Source organism: Mus musculus, chromosome 9, assembly GCF_000001635.26.
Source record: "Mus musculus strain C57BL/6J chromosome 9, GRCm38.p6 C57BL/6J".
Taxonomy (NCBI): domain Eukaryota; kingdom Metazoa; phylum Chordata; class Mammalia; order Rodentia; family Muridae; genus Mus; species Mus musculus.
The window spans coordinates 108,056,770-108,074,553 of record NC_000075.6 but is presented as its reverse complement, the minus strand read 5'-3'; the positions used below and the strand labels follow the sequence as shown (position 1 = coordinate 108,074,553).

The following is a 17,784-nucleotide window of genomic DNA, read 5'->3' as shown; positions in this document are numbered from 1 at the left end:
GTGTGTCTAAAGAAACCAACAGTGTATTCATATAAATAAAATATTTTTTTAAAGAAATGATTTTGCTGGACAGCAGTGGCATATACCTTTAATTCCAGCAGTCAGCAGGCAGAAGAAGGCAGATCTCTGTGAGTTTGAGGCCAGCCTGGTCTACAAAGTGAGTTCCAGGACAGCCAGGGCTACACAGAGAAACCCTGTCTTGAGAAAGAAAAAAAAAAAAAGTGATTTTGCTATATAGCCCAGGCTGGTCCCAAACTGATAAGCTTCTTGCCTTAGCTACCCTGGTGATGGAAATCCAGGCACCATGCATATCCTGCAAGCTCTTTTGAGACTATTGCCAACTTAATTTGTCTGTGGGGACACATAGGTTTTTCTCCTGCGGTGAAGCATGAATGTCCCTACCTGTGTGTTCCCTGAATCGTGTAACTGCTTTATTGTTCACAATCTCTACTCTTTGGGAAGCCCCCCAAAGACAGCCTCATTGCCTGTTCTATTTAAGTAGTAGGGTGGTCAGCCCGCTCTGGAGGGCTCCTGTCCACCCTCACCCCCCCCACACACCTCACCCCCCCTACCTCCCCACCCCTATCAAATTCTGGTTTCTTCTCAGGGCCATCTGATCCCTACCCGATGTGACCACTAGCAGATGCTACTGCTGTGATCACCAGGAAGCAGGGCCATCAATCAGTGGTTGAGGAGATGTAGGAGTCTAGGCCAGGACCTGGAAAATCCCTGAAAGGACAGGCAAGAGTCTGGCAAACGGGCAGTGCCTCCGTGGGGGCCATCTCAGAGCAGCTGCCCACCACTATGTATTGTGTGCTGCTGGCATAGGCACAAAACACAGCTACTAAGTCATAGGCTTGCAAGGATGGCTTTTGAGGAAGCTTCCATAAGCCTTTGGACTACTGGGGTATTCAGAGAGAGGGTTGCCTTCAGCCGTCCTCATTACTGGCTGGGTGAGGGTATTGCTGGCTCCTGACTTCAGCCTGGGGCTCTGCAGGGGTGAAGAGGGGCCTTTGCAGAATCTATCTCCAGCAGCTTGGGTTCAGTCCTGTCTTAGAGCAGGACGGCAAGTGGCCCATGAACCTGAGGATTAACTGTCTCGTGGGAGCCAGTGCTCTGCACATTTATAACCCTTCCAGAGCCTGCTGGTTTTAGGTAGAGGAGTAGAACAGGTACTGAGATTAGCAGGAGAACAGGTGCTGGTAGTCTATGAACTGGATCCGCATGGGCATTGGGCCTCTGCTCTGCCAAGTCCTGCTGCTTGTTAATACTGCCTGCTATTCTTAGGAGCTAAGCTGAGGTCAGTGCTCTCTCTCCCTCTCCCTCTCCTACCTCCCTCTCCCTCTCTTCCCTCTCCTCCCTCCCTCTCCCTCTTCCTCTTCCTGTCCCTCTCCTCCCTCCCTCTCCCTCTCCTCCCTCCCTCTCCCTCTCTTCCCTCTCCCTCTCCTTCCTCCCTCTTCCTCTCCCTCTCCCTCTCCCTTTCCCCCTCCCTCTCCCTCTCTTCCCTCCCCCTCCTTCTCCCCCTCCCTCTCCTCCCTCCCTCTCCCTCTCCTTTCTCCCTCTCCTCCCTCCCTCTCCCTCTCCTCCATCCCCTTCCTCCCTCCCCTTCTCCCTCTCTGTGTAGCTCAGTTAGGCCTCCAACTCACATTTTTTTTCCTGCCTCAGCATCTCTAGTGCTGGAATTAAAGGTATGTGCGACCATGCCCAGCCTGATAGGCCCTTTTTATTCGGTGCTTGAGTGCTGAGAGGATTAGGCAGCTGCCCAGCCCTTTTGGCTTTGGCTGCAAAAGATTGTGGGTAGATGGGCCATGCATTTTGCTGGCCACCCAAAGACAGGAAGGTATGGGATAGGGCCAGCCTGCCTCTCCAGGGCTGAGCCCTTCGTACGGCCAGATCATACCCGATGGTCCTAGTCTCCCTTGACTGAGTAGTGGGACAGGTTGCTGCCAAAAGAACCATAGGTTTACGGTTAAGGACTAAATGAATCCTGGTGCTGGCCGGCCAACCTGGCAGCTGGCATTCCTCCCTAGTCTCCGCCTAGTCTCCCGCCTCACTTTCTCACCCAGAATCAGATGCGTCTGAGAGAAGATAGGTTGCGAGCTAAGGGCAGAGCATGCTGTTCCCTGGAATCTTCACATCTTGACATCAGCTGCTTTGTTGTTTTGTTACAGATAAAGGATTAGGATTTAGAAGGGTGGTGTGAGCTTGTGCTTGGGTGTGTGCACACTCTCACAGGAGTGAATGAACAGGGGGTGGGGTGGGGGGTGCAAGTGGAGGCCAGAGAGAAAAGTTGTCTATCAACCCTTGGACAGTATCCTCTTTTTGCTTGCTTGTTTGATGTTTTGAAGCAGGGTCTCCTACTGGCCTGGAACTTGCTAAGTAGACTAGTTGGCTCCCCAGAAAGACTGAGATTTCCACCTTTCTCTTCTTCCCCACGCTGAAATTACACACACAGGCCATCACGTCCACCCTTTTTTTTTTTTTTTTTAACTTGTGTTTCTGGTACTGAACTCTGCTCCTCTTGCTTGTAAGACAAACACTGAGACTGATAAGTTTCCATTTTTAGACAGCCCTAAGGTGCCTGTGCCAATCCGGCTGCTTGTAAGGTTTAGTTAAGTGGCCAACCCAGTATGCTGGCTTACCAGACAGGTCCTTTTTCTAGAGCAGTAGTTGTCAACCTGTGGGTTGTGACCTCTCTGGGAGTTGCATATCAGATATATACAGTTCGATTCATAACAGTAGCAAAATTACAGTTAGGAAGTAGCAATCATTTTTTAAAAAGACTTATTTATTGAGTACACTGTCACTCTTTTTAGACACACCAGAAGAGGGCACCAGATCCCATTACAGATGATTGTGAGCCACCATGTGGTTGCTGGGAATTGAACTCAGGACCTCTGGAAGAGCAGTCAGTGCTATTAACGACCAAACCATCTCTCCAGCCCCAGAAATCACTTTTTCACTGAGGAAGGTTGAGACCTGCTGGTCTGGAGCTTCAGCCAAGCATCCTCCAGTGTTCAAGGAGAAGGGTGACAGGGACTTACTGTTTGGCTGAGCTCAAGAGCTTGTGGGTCCCCAGCATCTCTCATTCCCTAGGAAACCGCTAAACTTCCATAACCTGCCTGAGCACGTGGACCAGCTGCTACAGGTGGACAGTGAAGACAACGAGAGCCAGGGTAGGAGGTGTTCTCAGGGGTGGGGTGGGTGAGGAATGTGGTGTCAAAGCCTGGAGTTCTCTGCACAGCTCATGTCTCCCTGTGTCTGTCAGACCCTCTGCCATCCCTGATTTCACACATCTCCCTTCCCAGGACAAGTTGAAGGTCGACTTGGCCCATCTACTGTGGTCCTAGACCACACAGGAGGCTTTGAGGGGCTTCTCCTTGTGGATGATGACCTCCTGGGGGTGAGTGGAGATGTGTCTTGGGCCCCAGCTCAGCCCCATCCTCTACGCTTATCCTGATGGCTACATGTTCATCCTGATGGAGGTAGCCATACACCTATCTTGACACCACTCCAAGCCATGGTGTCAGCCCTTAACACCCCTGACATATTCCTGACACCATGATACAGTCACTACCTCCAACCCTTTCAGCAAAGCCCAGAGTCCCATCATGTCTGTCCCAGAAGCTCTGGACATGGATACAGTTTCTCCTGCCTCAACCAGACACAGTGCAGTGTTGGCCATGACAGACTTGTGCCACCAATGCAAACTCAGCTATGTCTCAGGACAACCTATGTTCCTGGAGAGAAATACCACATTTTTCTCCACCCAGGTGATTGGACACAGCAACTTTGGCACTATCCGTTCTACCACATGTGTGTACAAAGGTGAGCGCACCCCACTGAGGCTCAGGTCATTAGGAAGAGTTTGAGGCAAGTCGCGGTCTCCATTCACCTGCTGGGCCTAACGCTGCTCTCTGTAGGGAAGTGGGTCTACGAGGTGCTCATCTCCTCCCAGGGCCTCATGCAGATCGGCTGGTGCACCATCAACTGCCGCTTTAATCAGGAGGTACACACGAGGGAAGGGGCTCTCCCAAAGAGGGTCTTCTGTTGCAGGCGTCCTCAAAACAGCTCCCAGAGCCACTCAGGAGCCTGCCTGATACGGGCTGCCCCCCCCCGAGGATGGACTATGCCCCATTCTACTCAAGGGCATCTAGTAGACACGTCACACCCCTTCTCTAAAGTCATGAGGGTACTAGGTTAGTAACCTTACCCATCTTCCCCAGACCTCACAAGCAGTTCCTTTCTAGGAAGGGGTTGGAGACACACATAACTCCTATGCCTATGACGGCAACCGAGTGCGCAAGTGGAATGTTACCACCACGAATTATGGCAAGGTGAGGGCCAACCTCATAACCATCCCTAGGTTGTTGTCTTCACGGGAGCCATGGGCCAGCCGTGAAGAATTTTAGGTACCAGGGAAGAGCCAAGAGGTTTGGAGACTCCGAGTCCTTCCTGTGTGGTCCTAGAAATGCAGCTGGGATGCAGGCCAGGCAGGCTGCTGTGCTCTGTGGCTGTAAGGCTTCCTTTCATGACAGGCGTGGGCTGCGGGGGACATTGTCAGCTGCCTAATTGATCTGGATGATGGGACTCTGTCCTTCTGCCTGTGAGTCTCCTCCCTCTGTCTTCAGACACAGCCAGACTGCCCCAGTTTCCTGCCCTCTCTAAGGGAACCAGGCCCAGTTCACAGGTCAAGGTGGGCAGTCAACCCCTTCGAGCACTGGCTTACCGACCTTCCTCTTCCTCTCCCAGGAATGGCGTGTCACTGGGCACTGCCTTCGAGAACCTTTCCAGGGGCCTAGGAATGGCGTACTTCCCAGCCATCAGCCTGTCATTCAAGGAGTCTGTGGCATTCAACTTTGGCAGCCGTCCTTTGCGATATCATTTTGGGAAGGTGGCTGTGGGTGGCTTGGCATCTAGGATAAGGGTCTCCCTACCCCAGGAGCACTGTGGGCTGGTGGCAGGCCTAGCTGTTGTGGTGTGTACACAAGAAGCAGCTTAGTTAGGTTGGCCCAAGAACAAAAGTCCTTTTAAAGGTGGGTGCCATTAGCTGTCTCCATTGAGCAGGTAAGCATAAAAATGACAAAGGGGTTTTCCCCTACAGAGCCCCTGACCAGGCAGAGAATTTGATGCAGATGGGGTGCGCCCTGCAGCTTGCACCTCTGGTTAAGCTCTGGTTAGGAGAAAGGGAGAAAGGGGGGGAACAAAGGAGAGGAGCCATGTATCCAAGCCTCAGGTTGGGCATTGCTGGCTTAACTCAGTGGCACCTACCCAGTTGCGGGCTTCCGGCCCCTGCAGGACCCTCCGTTTGCTGACCTGGTCCGGGCACAGAGGTTGCTGGGCTGCTTCCAGGCAGTGCTAAGTGTGGAGCTGGACCCTGTGGTGAGCCAGGGTCTGGGCTGGGCGAACTGGGGTCTCACCTTAGCCCGCCTGTCCTCATTCTTTCTCCACCCAACAGGAAGGGCGGCTGGTGGAGACGGAGAGCTCTGAGTGGCAGCTGCAAGGGCAGCCCACTGTCCTCCTCACGCTGGCCCACATCTTCCATCACTTTGCACCACTGCTGGTGAGGAGATGGCAGGGAAGGGCAGAGGGGGCCATGCCAGGTGTGTCTGTGTTAGATGCGTGCATCTTCCGGGGCCTCGGGTGCTAAGCGTGTTACCTGCCAGGGTTCTGTGTAACCACAGCCTGCAGACCTGAAGGAGAGCATCCTGGGAAGGAAGGGTTGTGATGTCCCAGGCTAAGGAAACAGGGCCATGAATAGAGCCCCAGAGAGAGAGAGAGAGAGAGAGATTATGGGTCAGGAGCCCCTCTCATCCCTCAGTCAGACGCTAGAAGGGACTCAGCTTGAAGGACTCAAGACTTGGTGACTGAGCCTGCTTCTTCAACACAAGAAGAGGTCTCCTGAGTAGAGCAGGAGGCCACAACTTTACTAGTGCCTGCCCTTTGCCGCAGCGCAAGGTATACCTGGTGGAGGCTGTGCTAATGAGCTTCCTGCTGGGCGTTGTGGAGAAGGGCACACCAGAGCAGGCGCAGTCTGTGGTACACCAGATCTTGGACCTCTTGTGGCTCTTCATGGAGGTAAGATTTCTGACTCCAGGCTTAGGCCAGGCTGTTGGACTTCATCATGGGTAAGGGAGGGATGGTAGGGCCTTTGAAAAGGCCCCCATCATGGCTGCCCTAGCATCTCTTCCCAGGACTATGAGGTACAGGATTGCCTGAAGCAGTTGATGATGTCACTTCTACGTCTCTACCGATTCTCGCCTATTGTCCCAGACCTGGGTCTACAGGTGGGAATATCTGTCCCTGCCCTGAACCCCCTGAGCCTTACCTGCCTATTCTGAGTCCGCCTTCTCCACAGATCCACTACCTGCGCCTCACTATGTCCATCCTGAGACACGAGAAGTCCCGCAAGTTCCTGCTTAGCAATGTCCTGTATCCTGTTGCCAGACAGATCTGCCATGTAATACCTCCTAACGTCAGCAGAGGGCAGTGTTCGTCAAGCCAGGAGTTTTGAGAAAGGTTCAGAAGTCCCAGCCCCTTTACAGAGCAAAGAAGGCAAAAGGGAGGAGGCAGCTGCTGGCTGTCACCAGGCTGCCCAAATAGGGCTATTCTTCACTGTGACTGTGGAGGTGTGAGAAGGCCCCCATAGCCTCGCATCAGCTCATCTCTGTACCTTTATCTGTGTGCCCACAGTCAAGGTCTTCTCTGAAGAGGTAGCCTTCCTCTTCTCCAGTGTCATGAGCTAACTGACCAGGAGGCCGAAGCTGGTCTCTCTCAGCTTCTAGTAGGCAGAAACCAAAGGAAACATAGGAAGCAAAGCTGAGGCCTGACCTAGGACCATCGGTTACCCCTGCTGGGCTTGCTGGGTTGATGACCATAGATCTCTCTTAATGTTCACAATCTAAGAGATCGTCCCATGGTGAAATCAGTACCTTTGATGGTGGGAGAGCTGTGGTGGGTATATCAATGTGGGCTTCTGGGAGAGGGCTCATGTGTAGCAGGTTCTCTGGAGAACCAAGTTCTTCCTTGACAAGCACTAGTTTTGACATGCTCCGGTCCGTGGTCTTCTTTTATATTAAGAGTCCCCTGCGTGTGGAGGAAGCTGGCCTGAAGGAACTCATTCCCACCACCTGGTGGCCCCATCGCTCCAGCAGGGAGGTGGGCAGACCTGGAGTGGGATGGGAGCTGGCATAGTGAGGGCCTGCCCAGCATACCAGGGCGTCTGGCACCGGGCACCTGGGGTCTCTTCTGCCCTGGTTCCCGAAGTCCTTGGGGTGAAAGGTTTTCTGTGTGAAGTAGTCCTGTGTAAATCAGTTCCTAGGAAACCCCCACTCTCTCCCATTCTCTACCCCTGCGTAGAGCAGAGACGGTAAGGAAGCAAGGGAGGAGACCACCGAAGAGCGGCAGCGGAGGCGAGCCTATGAGCGTGGCTGCCAAAGACTCAAGAAACGCATTGAAGGTCAGCCCCCTGCCTCAGGCCTTGGGTAGGGAGATGGATTTGTGTGTATACGTAAGAGGAACAGTTGGCAACCATACCTAGGGTAGGCTTGGGGTACCCAGGTGCTGGAGGTCTGACAAAATTTCTGCCTGCTACCTGTCCTGGGAGCCTAAGGGCCATATTCCTTTTCCCATCCCAGTGGTGGAAGAACTGCAGGTCCAGATCCTGAAGCTGCTGTTGGACAATAAAGATGACAATGGGGTAAGTGACCTAAGACACCTATGTGGGTCTGCGGCTTGGAGGTATGCAGTTTGGGGCTCTGAGCCCAGATAGCAGGGCGGGTTTATGTTCCTGTGGCAGGGCGCAGGGTAAGGTGCGGAATCCTCAGCTCAGCTCAGCCTTGTTTTCCCATCCCTTGAAGGGTGAAGCTTCTAGGTACATCTTTCTGACAAAATTCCGAAAGTTCCTGCAGGAGAATGCCAGCGGCCGGGGGGTAGGTACCCTCCAGGGTGGCTCCTGTGGGCTCCTGGCTGGGTTGCAGGGCTGCAGCCTGGGCATCCGCCACCTCAGCCTGCCACACACCTGTCTGTCTCACCTGCCTCTGTCCTCTGCTGCCTTTCCCTCCTGGGATCCTAGGGCATGTCCTTGAATGAGGAGTGAGCTGGGCTCTGGGATGGCACCAGAACATGTTTTCTGTCATATGCCCCTAGAACACACCCGTGCTCTGCCCCCCTGAGTACATGGTCTGCTTCCTACACCGGCTGGTGTCTGCCTTGCGCTTCTATTGGGATGAATACAAAGCTTCCAACCCCCGTGCTTCCTTCAGTGAGGGTAAGAAACAGCAGACCCGGGTTGGCAAGGCTGGGTTGAAGCAGCCTGGGGGAGCCCCTGGGGTTGTAGAGAGGTGAGCTGGTTGTGGGGGCTACTGGGCCTTCTGCCCAGTTAAGTCCATTTCAAGAGCCCCACACTCAGGGGCCTTGGGCCTCCATTGTCCAGGCTTCGCTCCTCAGACCTGGTACCCAGATCTCTGTGCAGTCCTTTGTACAACTGCCTTGATTGGGTTACTGGGGCTCCTGTGTTTGGGCATACAGTGTCCCCAGGAGTCAGTAGGAGACAGGATATTCACTCTGGGTTGGAGGATGTCTCATGGTTTGTCCTTCTGTTCTCTTGAGTAACCAGCTGCCAAGAATTCCCTCCACCCCAAGTTCTACAGTTGTTGGCATTAACCTAAAACACAAGGAGTGGGAGAGCCAAGGAGGCCTGGGCTAGAGGGAAGCATATGGCTCTGAGAGCTCTCCTGCTGAGTCTCCATCCCTGACTCCTTGCAGAGGCTTACATCCCGCCCCAGATCTTCTATAATGGCAAGGTGGACTACTTTGACCTTCAGCGCCTTGGGGGCCTCCTCTCACACCTTCGAAAGACCCTTAAAGGTGAGTGGAGGCTGGGTAGGAGCACTCTCTGAGTCTCCTGTGCTGTGGTGCTGAGCCATCCTGTGTCCACCAGAGGGTGCCCAAGACTCTCTTAACTGTTGAGACAGGGTGACCTGCTAGGCTGTATCTGATCTCCTGTTTAGCCAGCAGTGCCTTCCTCGGGCACAAGAGACTGGCTCGGCATGCCCTGATGGAATAGATATGTCAGCACAGGATTAGGATCCTGTAAGGGGAGTTGAGTGCTGTCTGAGCAGCCTTCACTGATGAACACAGTTCACTTCCAGTGCAAAGAGCCTGTGGTACTGTGAACTCAAGGGCAAGAATGGCAAATATAGGCAGGTTGTGATGGCACACACTGTTAATCCCAGCACTCAGGAGGGTAGAGGCAGGAAGATCTCCATTAGTTCAAGGCCAACCTGGTCTACATAGTGAGTTCCAGGTCAGCCAGGACTATATAGTGAGACCCTTACTTTAAAAAGCAACGCACAGGGCCTGAGAGTTGGCTCAGCAATTGTGAGCACTTGTTACTGTTGCAGAGGGCCAGGTTTGCTTCCTCCCACATAGCAGCTCACAATGCATCTCCAGTGTCAGGGAACTCAGCACCTTCTGATCTCTGTGCCATTGGGCATGCACGCCGTGCATGTACAGGAAACACTCATACAAGTAAAAGGATAAAATCCAAAAACACTGTGTTAAAAATTAGCAACAACGAGCCAGGCGTGGTGGCTCACGCCTTTAATCCCAGCACTTGGGAGGCAGAGGCAGGCGGATTTCTGAGTTCGAGGCCAGCCTGGTCTACAGAGTGAGTTCCAGGACAGCCAGGGCTACACAGAGAAACCCTGTCTCGAAAAAAAACAAAAAACAAAAAAAACCAAAACAAACAAAAAAAAATTAGCAACAACAAAACTCGGAAGCATCCCACTGTGGCCTACAGACAGGCTGAGAGGTCAAGTCTGAGGCAGGACACTGGGGAGAGAGGCCAGTCTGAGGCTTTTACAGGCCACACAAGGTGCAAACCATCCACGGACAGCTTTGGAAGTCTGAGGCTGGGGAGTCTTATGTTATGAGAAGCTCCCTCTAGCTGCTGAGGTGGGAGGATCGTCTGCAGGGGGTCGGCTGAAAGAGGGTACAGGTATCTAGCGGATGGAGGATAGGGGCCTGCACCAGGGAAGCAGGGTGGTAAGCACTGGATAGCCTTGATTACGCTAGAGGCTCTGTGACTGGGTGTTGTCAGGGCGAGGGGCTGCCGGAAGCTGAGATGGCAAGGCCAGTGTGTTGGAGATGCCTACCAACCCAGAGAGAAGGAGGAGCAAAGCCCAAGCCAGACATTGCTTGGAGAGTCTACAGAGTGAGGTATGCAGGACTCTGCAGCCTGTGACTTCGAACAGTCAGCTGGAAGCGGCAGGAAACTCTAGATCCATGGGGCTCTCTAATGAGGGGTGCCTCCTGCTGCTAGTTGTAGCTAGAGGAGGGGCCCTCTGAGATGTAGACAGAAGGCTGGGTTGGAGTAAGAGGGGAACAGGGTAGGGAAGCCCAGTGGGAGTAAGCTGTGCAAGCCCGCCTGCCCAGCCTGCCAGTGTCATCACCACTCAGATCCGTTCCCCTGTGGTCCCTCTCGTGCCGTTGGCCTAAGCCTCCCATTCTGCCATGTCTCTCAGATGACCTTGCTTCCAAAGCCAACATCGTGATCGACCCCCTGGAGCTCCAGGCAGCCACCATGGATGACCTGGATGAGGATGAAGAGCCTGCCCCCTCAGCGGCCCAGGTGTGGCAGGAGGGACAGGTAGAGGCTGCTTCATGTGGGCTTTTCCTTCATCCTGTAGGCAGGGGTATGACCCAGGTCCGGCTTCTCTCCGTGTAGGCAAGGGCCTTCTCACTGGGGGAGCATGGGATGGAGGCATGACCCCCCCTGCCCCGTCCCCCAACCCTGTGCATCGAGAGAGTTCTACATAGGCCCTAGTCTTGGAAGCCAGACTAGCCTCTGACCCCCTTTCTCTACCACAGCGTCCGATGCAAGCCCTGGCCATCGGAGGGGCACTGCCCCTGCCCCGGCCAGGCTGGCTCAGTTCTCCAACCCTGGGCAGAGCCAACCGCTTCCTCAGCACGGCAGCTGTGAGCCTCATGACCCCACGGCGGCTTCTGAGCACCATGGAGAAAGTCAAAGTTCGCTCACTGAATGTGGAACAGAGGACCCGTGAGGACAGTAGGTGCTGGGCAGAGCTGCTAAGGGACCGTCTGCTGTGTGCAACCCCTTAACTCTGGCAAATACTCCCCTCCTCCCCCCACTCCCTACCACCTTGAGGTCTGGCCACACCCCAAGGGCACAGGAAGCACAGTCTGAGGATAAGAAATCAATACTACAAAAATAGGTCCTGGTGCCGCAGGGCCGCCCTGCACCCACCCGCTCCTGACCCATTCTCCCTGAAGCTCCCCTCCTGGACAAGGAAGACACAGGGAATTCCCTCTCCTCCTGGAAGGCCCAGGAGCTTGTGAATATTTAAGAGAAAAATACTGGCTGTGGCAGTGCCACCTTTTATCAGAGCCCTAGTAAAACAGAGGTAGTCAGATCTCTGTGAATTTAAGGTCAGCCAGGTCTGCATACTGAGACTCTCAAACAAACCAGAACCAAAGGCCAGAGCCTGCCTCTCATGCCGTGTTGTGCTCCCCAGTTGAGGGCAGCCACTGGAATGAGGGCCTGCTGTTGGGGAGGCCCCCTGAAGAGCCTGAGCAGCCGCTTACCGAGAACTCGCTGTTGGAAGTCCTGGATGGCACAGTCATGATGTATAACCTCAGCGTTCACCAGCAGCTGGGCAAGGTTTGCACTGTTAGTCCCTTCATGGCAGGGTGCATGAATACTTCCACACTTGCCTGGGGGGCGCTGGTGCACACAGACACGTTACTGCCTGGCCCTGACCTATATTGTATTTGTAGGAAGAGGCCCAATTTTGGGAACTTTGCAGGCTGGGTCCAGACTAGGTTTTTAAAAGCCTGGTTAAGGTACCCAAGGGTCACCCTGGATATGTGGTGCTTGATACTCTAGATGGTGGGTGTGTCTGATGATGTCAACGAGTATGCAATGGCCCTAAGAGACACAGAGGACAAGCTCCGTCGGTGCCCTAAGAGGGTAAGGCTGGGACCAGCAGGTGGGTGCTGGGACAGAAGTGTATTGCACAGGGTCCTAGGTATACTGGGAGGGATGCTGGGGCATCCCACAAAAGACAATCTGGTCTTAGGGTTGCCCCGACATTTTCCCTTGTCCCCGCCCTGACTGCACTGAGTGTTAAGAGCAAGGCTGGCTGAGGGGCCTGTATAACCTGAGCCCCATCGACCAGCTGCAGTCAGTGCCAAGGTTCCCCCACCCCTGCCCACTAAGTGCTGATGCAAACCCATCATCCTCATTAATAATGGATGGACTCTGAGTGCCTCTTTAGCCACTGAGTCAGCAGGAAGCAGGGCTGGCTCTCCCAGTCCCTGGAGCCCCCCTGCCACAGCATGCCTAGGCTGGACTGGGCCTCCCTAACAGCTTCCCATTGTCACCAAAGCCTCGGGCCTAGCCAGCTATTGATGTTGCAGTCTGATCCTGTGTCCTGGATGCTCACACTAGCTCAGACCCCCTCACTTGTACAGCCTAAGGGCTTAGCCAGGGCCCTGTTCTAGGGCTTGCTCAGGGTCACCACTGGTCAACACTGGCAGAAACGAGTTTGGAAAGCAGAGCCGCACCCCTATCCTGCCTTGGGCACTAGTAGAGCCTATCTCAGACTGTCAGGTGAGAGATATGGCCATGAGGCCATAGTCTGATTGTATTTTTTCTCCTTGGGGGTCAGAGGAAGGATATCCTTGCAGAGTTGACCAAGAGCCAGAAGGTTTTCTCAGAAAAGCTGGACCACCTGAGCCGCAGGCTTGCCTGGGTCCACGCCACAGTCTACTCACAGGTGAGTAGCATGGCCCTCCCAGCATGCCCCATTTTCAGCCTCCATGTTTGACTGTTGGCCAGGCAAGGTTGCACTGGACCCTTAAGGACCCCTGCCTTCTTGGGGCGCTGGCACATATTGCTCCTTCCCTACTCACCAGGCCATTCCCTCATGCCTGTGACTTAAGGGTCATTTCTGCCCACCCCCTGCCTTCTCTCCTCACCCTCCTCTCAGGCATTGATCGCTCTACTCATGCCTGCTGGGCTAGTCTTTGCTCTCCCTGAACCTTACCTTCTACCTCTCCTGCCTAACTCACCTGCCACCTCTTGAGTTTCTTGGACGCTTCTAACTTTCTTTCACCTACTCATTCATTCAGTAAAGGCTGACATATGTATTTGGGTGCTGTTTCATGTGAGCCATCGTGTGGATGCTGGGGATCAAACCTGGGTTCTCTGAAAGAGTAGCAAGTGCTCTTAACCACTGAGGCACCTCTCTAGTCCCGGTTCTCCGTTTCTTCAACAACGTTGTTGGAAGCGGTAGATTCCTTTGGTCAGCACCAATATTGTACCAGTATTATACCAACAGCCCATGAATATAGATGTCTCCGATTGTGTCCTTAATTTTTTCCAGCAATATTTAGTAGTTCTCATTTTGTATGCTACAACTTCACAGGATTTGTTTCTAATTCTCCCTGTGTGTGTGACCTTTGGAATTTCTAAACATAAGACAGTGTTTGTGGACAGGGTGGCTTTTCTCTTCCATCCCATTTGGATGCCTTGCACTTGTTTTTCCTGCCTAATTTTCCTGGCTGTGATCCCCAATGCTATGTTGAATAGAATTAATGGCAAAGATGGACATCTTTGTCTTATTCTGACTCTCAGACCAAGAGTGACTCCTGTCTTTGGCTGCTGAGTGTGACATCAGAGGCAGGCTTTTCACCGCAGCCAGGCCCTCCTTTCCTGAGCTTCCTTTTCCTGTGTCTCCAGCGCTCCCCCCTCCCTCCCTCCCTCCCTGCCTGCCCCGCCTGTTATTAAAGTGTGAGTGCTTTCCTGGACTACAGCTGCCCACAGCACTCACTCTCTCTTCTCTCTCTGCTATCTTAGCTTCCTCCCCTCCCCCACTCTTGGCTGCTCCACCTCTCTGAGATCGTGCTCACAAATCATCTACCCTGTCCCCAGCCTCAGTGGTGATGCACCCACTGCCATGGGTGGTCCAGGCCCATTCCCCATTCCTCTGTGTATTTTCTCAGGTCCTGGGGTCAAGTGCAGACTGGATGGCACAGTCTGAGCTGGGCCGTGGCACCTTCTTGTGTCCTGTGCCCCATCACTTAATCCTGGTAGAGACTCTGAGAGTCTCACTGCGGGAACGGGGACTTTATTATGGCTGCCCTTCTTTCCCACCAGCCTCTGCTTGGCATTCCAGACCAAATTTGCCTGCCTCCTGCACACAGACTCTTGGGTAGCATTCACAGGTCTCTCATGCTCAGTGTGCCGGGCTACACTCCCGCCCTGCGCCAGTCCTGAGTCTCTGCTCCATGACCTTCAGCTTCAGAAATGGGGACGTCATTCTTGGTGTGCAGGCAACGCAGCCCATCAACGTCTCCCTAGTCTTGGATATCCAGTTCTTTCCACTGTCTTAGGCCTGGACAGTGCCATGCCTCCCTCACAGTTCTGTTCCCCCTTGTTTCTATGGTCTTTCTGTACTGGAAAGTCTCCTCACCTTTCGTAATGGGTTCTCGCGTGGGTCATAGTGAGAGCTGGGTGGGTTCTTGCCTGCCAAAAACTCCATTCTTCCACCTTATGCTTTCTGCTCACACTTCCTGCAATCCAGGTCTCAGTTGTGAGGCCACTGCCCTGGGTAGGCCTTTCTGCACCCTAGGCCAGCCTGGGTTCCTGTGACCCTCGCAGTAAATGCCTCCTCTGTGCCTCCTGCAGGAGAAAATGCTGGATATCTACTGGTTACTGCGTGTCTGCCTACGGACCATTGAGCATGGGGACCGCACGGGGTCTCTCTTTGCCTTCATGCCTGAGTTCTACCTAAGTGTGGCTATCAACAGCTACAGTGCCCTGAAGAACTATTTTGGCCCTGTGCACAGCATGGAGGAACTCCCAGGTGATGGGGCCATTCACGATCTGGGGAGTAGGGGGCACAGAAAGAGACCTGCAGACTGAATTTGGCAGGCCCAAGTTCATTGTCATGACCCAACCACACACACACACACACACACACACACACATTAAACTTTTGTACTGAATTAGTGCCTGCAGGCTTAGAAGCAGCAACTGAGGTGCCCCAAGGACTGTAACTGGGTGGGGCCCCTAGCTCTTTCCTTTGCTGGTGTTGCTGATGGCTGCTGTGGTCTCATAGCTAACTGGCTCCTCACTCTGCTACTCTGGTACTGTCACAGAGCGGCAGTGAGACAGGCAGAGTAGCTTGCCATTGTAGCAAGACAGAGCCTTGCTGGGGCTCACTGAGAACCTCTGTTTCATTAAGGTCACTGATCCAAGCTAGGCCTAGCAATGGGGCTTCAGAGTAGCTGTAAGCTGGCGGGCCCTCACTTGTCTTGTGCCTGGCCCAGTCCTTGGTATTACTTCTGTCTTTGAAGACTGAACTATGGGGACCAAGGGACTTTGACTGTTGAGTCACCAGGCATGTTCCAGAATGAGTTAGAGCCCAGGTCAGGCTCAGATTTGGATCTGTCCAATCCCCACAGTGAATCTATGCCTTAATCAATCCCCTTTCCAATTGCCATTATATTGTATCACTTTGCCCAATGTCCTCAGATGCTCACATGGGTCCAGACTGGCTCCCACAGCCAGCTCTAGGCTCTGCTACACAAGCCCACCCACACTGACAGAGGACAGGTCTTCTCTGGTCCTTTATTCCCGGCCGCAGTCTTCATTGCCCTCTTTTGCAGGCTATGAAGAGACCCTGACACGCTTAGCTGCCATCCTCGCCAAACACTTTGCTGACCCTCGAATAGTAGGCACTGGTGAGATGTCTTCCAGGGGGCCTTGGGAATGGGGGTGGAATGGCCTGTCCCAGAGGACCATGGGAATGGGGGTGGGATGGCATGGCTGGAAAGCTGTTTTCTACCTAAATGGTGGCCATGTGGGCATTAGGCTTGGGGTTCTTAGCCCACACCAGAGACTTGCTGAGGCATAGCATATCCTGACAGATATTCGAGACTCACTGATGCAGGCCCTGGCCAGCTATGTGTGCTACCCACACTCCCTGCGGGCTGTGGAACGGATTCCTGAGGAACAGTAAGTAGCTTGAGGGATACATACCCCGCTCTGTACAGCACCATGCCCAGCCTCGCCCTATTCCTGCCATCCCTTCCCTTCTTAGGCGCATCGCCATGGTGAGGAACCTTTTGGCACCCTATGAGCAACGGCCCTGGGCCCAGACCAACTGGATCCTGGTGCGGCTTTGGAGGGTAAGCCTGACCTGAGGGGAGTAGCTAAGGCTGGCTGGAAGGAAATGTCACCCTGCCCCTACCTAACTCCTGCTCTTTCACTCCCCAGGGCTGTGGGTTTGGGTACCGCTATACACGGCTGCCACATCTGCTGAAAACCAAGCCAGAGGATGCCAATTTGCCCAGCCTCCAAAGTGAGTGTTCGGGTTAGACCAGCCCTGGTGATGGCTCCAAAGAGGCTGGTAGCCCTTTCCTGCTGTCCTCAGCATCTTTGAGTCTCCTGCTTCTCCAAGCCTACTGCTCCTAACCTTTCCCTTGGGCTCCCATTTCTGCTCCTCTCTAGCCCAGGGATGCTCCAGGAGAAGACCTTTTGTTCCCTTTGGGCTTGTGTGAAGGTTTAACAGTGAAAGGACCCCTCCAGCTTGGCGGAAGCTCGTGGAGGATAGAGACGTACTCTATTGCCTGCCTCTGCCTGCCTCCTTACTCCCAGCTGTAGCCAGGAAGTGTACCTGCCTTCTTTATCTTCTGGCCTTGGACCCTTGACTCAGGAGGGGGCACAAACTAGAAACTGATCAGGACCCAGAGCGGGTTATAGATGTGGCTAGGAACAGAGACTTTCAAAGTCTCCTTAGCACAAGGACCTTTATCTGACCTGGACAAGACCTTGGGCTGTGCAGCTTGCAGAGAGGGCTCACCACACTCCTTCCTGGGCTCACTAGTGTTTCTGGCCTTGAAGCTAGTGTCTTGGTCTCTGGATGTTCCCAGAGAGGCCAAAATTCTTGTGTAGATTCACATAGCAAGTTCTTCCTTGCTAAATACCTTCACCTGGACTCTAGGACGGAATTGAGGTGCAAGTGGGGAAGGGCATGGGGCCTGATACCATCCCTGTGTGCAGGAACTATTGATTTGCAACAGAGGGCTGAAGAGCTATGTCAGGCCAGTCGCGGCCGAGAGCTCTGGTTACTGCTGCCCTTCCAGCCCAGACTTGGCGCTCAACACCTAAGCCAAATGCCAAGGCCAGACCAAGGGCAGCAGAGGACAGCAGGGCAGTCTGGGCACTTCATGAAGCTGGCCTTGACACTAGTGGGAACAGTCTAAGTTGTCTTGTCTATATGACATCTGCCCGACAGGCATGTGACTCAGAACTTGCTTTAGATCAGGCCCACAGCTCTCTGGCCCACGGGAATGATGGTATTGGAAACACCTGCAGCCTGTGACTTGCCCAGCAAGAGGGAGACAGACTCGCCCCTAACCTCCCAGGCAGTAGTGTGCTGCTCCTCTCTGCCTTTGTGAGCTGAACGTTCTTAGGCAGGCGTCGCTGCATTCTTAATGCAGCGGTGCAGGAGGACAGGCAGGAGTCCTGTCTGGAGTCCCTGGTAACTCTACTCTCCTCTGCCCCAGAGCCCTGCCCTTCGACCTTGCTACAGCAGCACATGGCGGACCTGCTGCGACAAGGGTCTGATGTGGCACCGAGCTTCCTCAACAGTGTCCTTAACCAGCTCAACTGGGCCTTCTCTGAGTTCATCGGCATGATCCAGGAGGTGGGCTGTGATGGGACTCCGTAGCTTGGGGAAGGGGTGGGCAGAG

The 17,784-nt window shown here is 53.8% G+C and overlaps 1 protein-coding gene across 12 annotated transcripts in view; it reads left to right on the top strand.

Annotated features, from left to right (window-relative positions):
* Rnf123 (ring finger protein 123) overlaps positions 1 to 17,784 on the top strand; it is a 28,681-nt gene that overhangs the window by 5,799 nt on the left and 5,098 nt on the right. For 6 of the 12 annotated variants that reach the window (XR_379775.4, XM_006511879.4, XM_006511878.3 and 3 more), the window contains exons 4-32: positions 3,097 to 3,176; positions 3,309 to 3,403; positions 3,774 to 3,828; positions 3,924 to 4,009; positions 4,251 to 4,337; positions 4,539 to 4,606; positions 4,753 to 4,878; positions 5,268 to 5,382; positions 5,459 to 5,563; positions 5,953 to 6,078; positions 6,195 to 6,287; positions 6,359 to 6,432; positions 7,041 to 7,158; positions 7,360 to 7,459; positions 7,638 to 7,699; positions 7,860 to 7,931; positions 8,149 to 8,269; positions 8,767 to 8,868; positions 10,527 to 10,651; positions 10,873 to 11,071; positions 11,538 to 11,683; positions 11,909 to 11,992; positions 12,693 to 12,800; positions 14,714 to 14,891; positions 15,697 to 15,771; positions 15,958 to 16,045; positions 16,131 to 16,218; positions 16,307 to 16,391; positions 17,599 to 17,738. Coding sequence is in view for 10 of the 12 variants with exons in the window: in XM_006511879.4 (XP_006511942.1) it covers positions 3,097 to 3,176; positions 3,309 to 3,403; positions 3,774 to 3,828; positions 3,924 to 4,009; positions 4,251 to 4,337; positions 4,539 to 4,606; positions 4,753 to 4,878; positions 5,268 to 5,382; positions 5,459 to 5,563; positions 5,953 to 6,078; positions 6,195 to 6,287; positions 6,359 to 6,432; positions 7,041 to 7,158; positions 7,360 to 7,459; positions 7,638 to 7,699; positions 7,860 to 7,931; positions 8,149 to 8,269; positions 8,767 to 8,868; positions 10,527 to 10,651; positions 10,873 to 11,071; positions 11,538 to 11,683; positions 11,909 to 11,992; positions 12,693 to 12,800; positions 14,714 to 14,891; positions 15,697 to 15,771; positions 15,958 to 16,045; positions 16,131 to 16,218; positions 16,307 to 16,391; positions 17,599 to 17,738 (3,001 nt within the window). In the remaining 2 variants the exon portion in view is untranslated. Of the gene's footprint in view, positions 1 to 3,096; positions 3,177 to 3,308; positions 3,404 to 3,773; positions 3,829 to 3,923; positions 4,010 to 4,250; positions 4,338 to 4,538; positions 4,607 to 4,752; positions 4,879 to 5,267; positions 5,383 to 5,458; positions 5,564 to 5,952; positions 6,079 to 6,181; positions 6,288 to 6,358; positions 6,461 to 7,040; positions 7,159 to 7,359; positions 7,460 to 7,637; positions 7,700 to 7,859; positions 7,932 to 8,148; positions 8,270 to 8,766; positions 8,869 to 10,526; positions 10,652 to 10,872; positions 11,072 to 11,537; positions 11,684 to 11,908; positions 11,993 to 12,692; positions 12,801 to 14,713; positions 14,892 to 15,696; positions 15,772 to 15,957; positions 16,046 to 16,130; positions 16,219 to 16,306; positions 16,392 to 16,540; positions 17,739 to 17,784 lie in introns of those variants that run through there. The other 6 variants (XM_017313707.2, NM_032543.2, XR_001779084.2 and 3 more) reach the window with 5 other exon arrangements.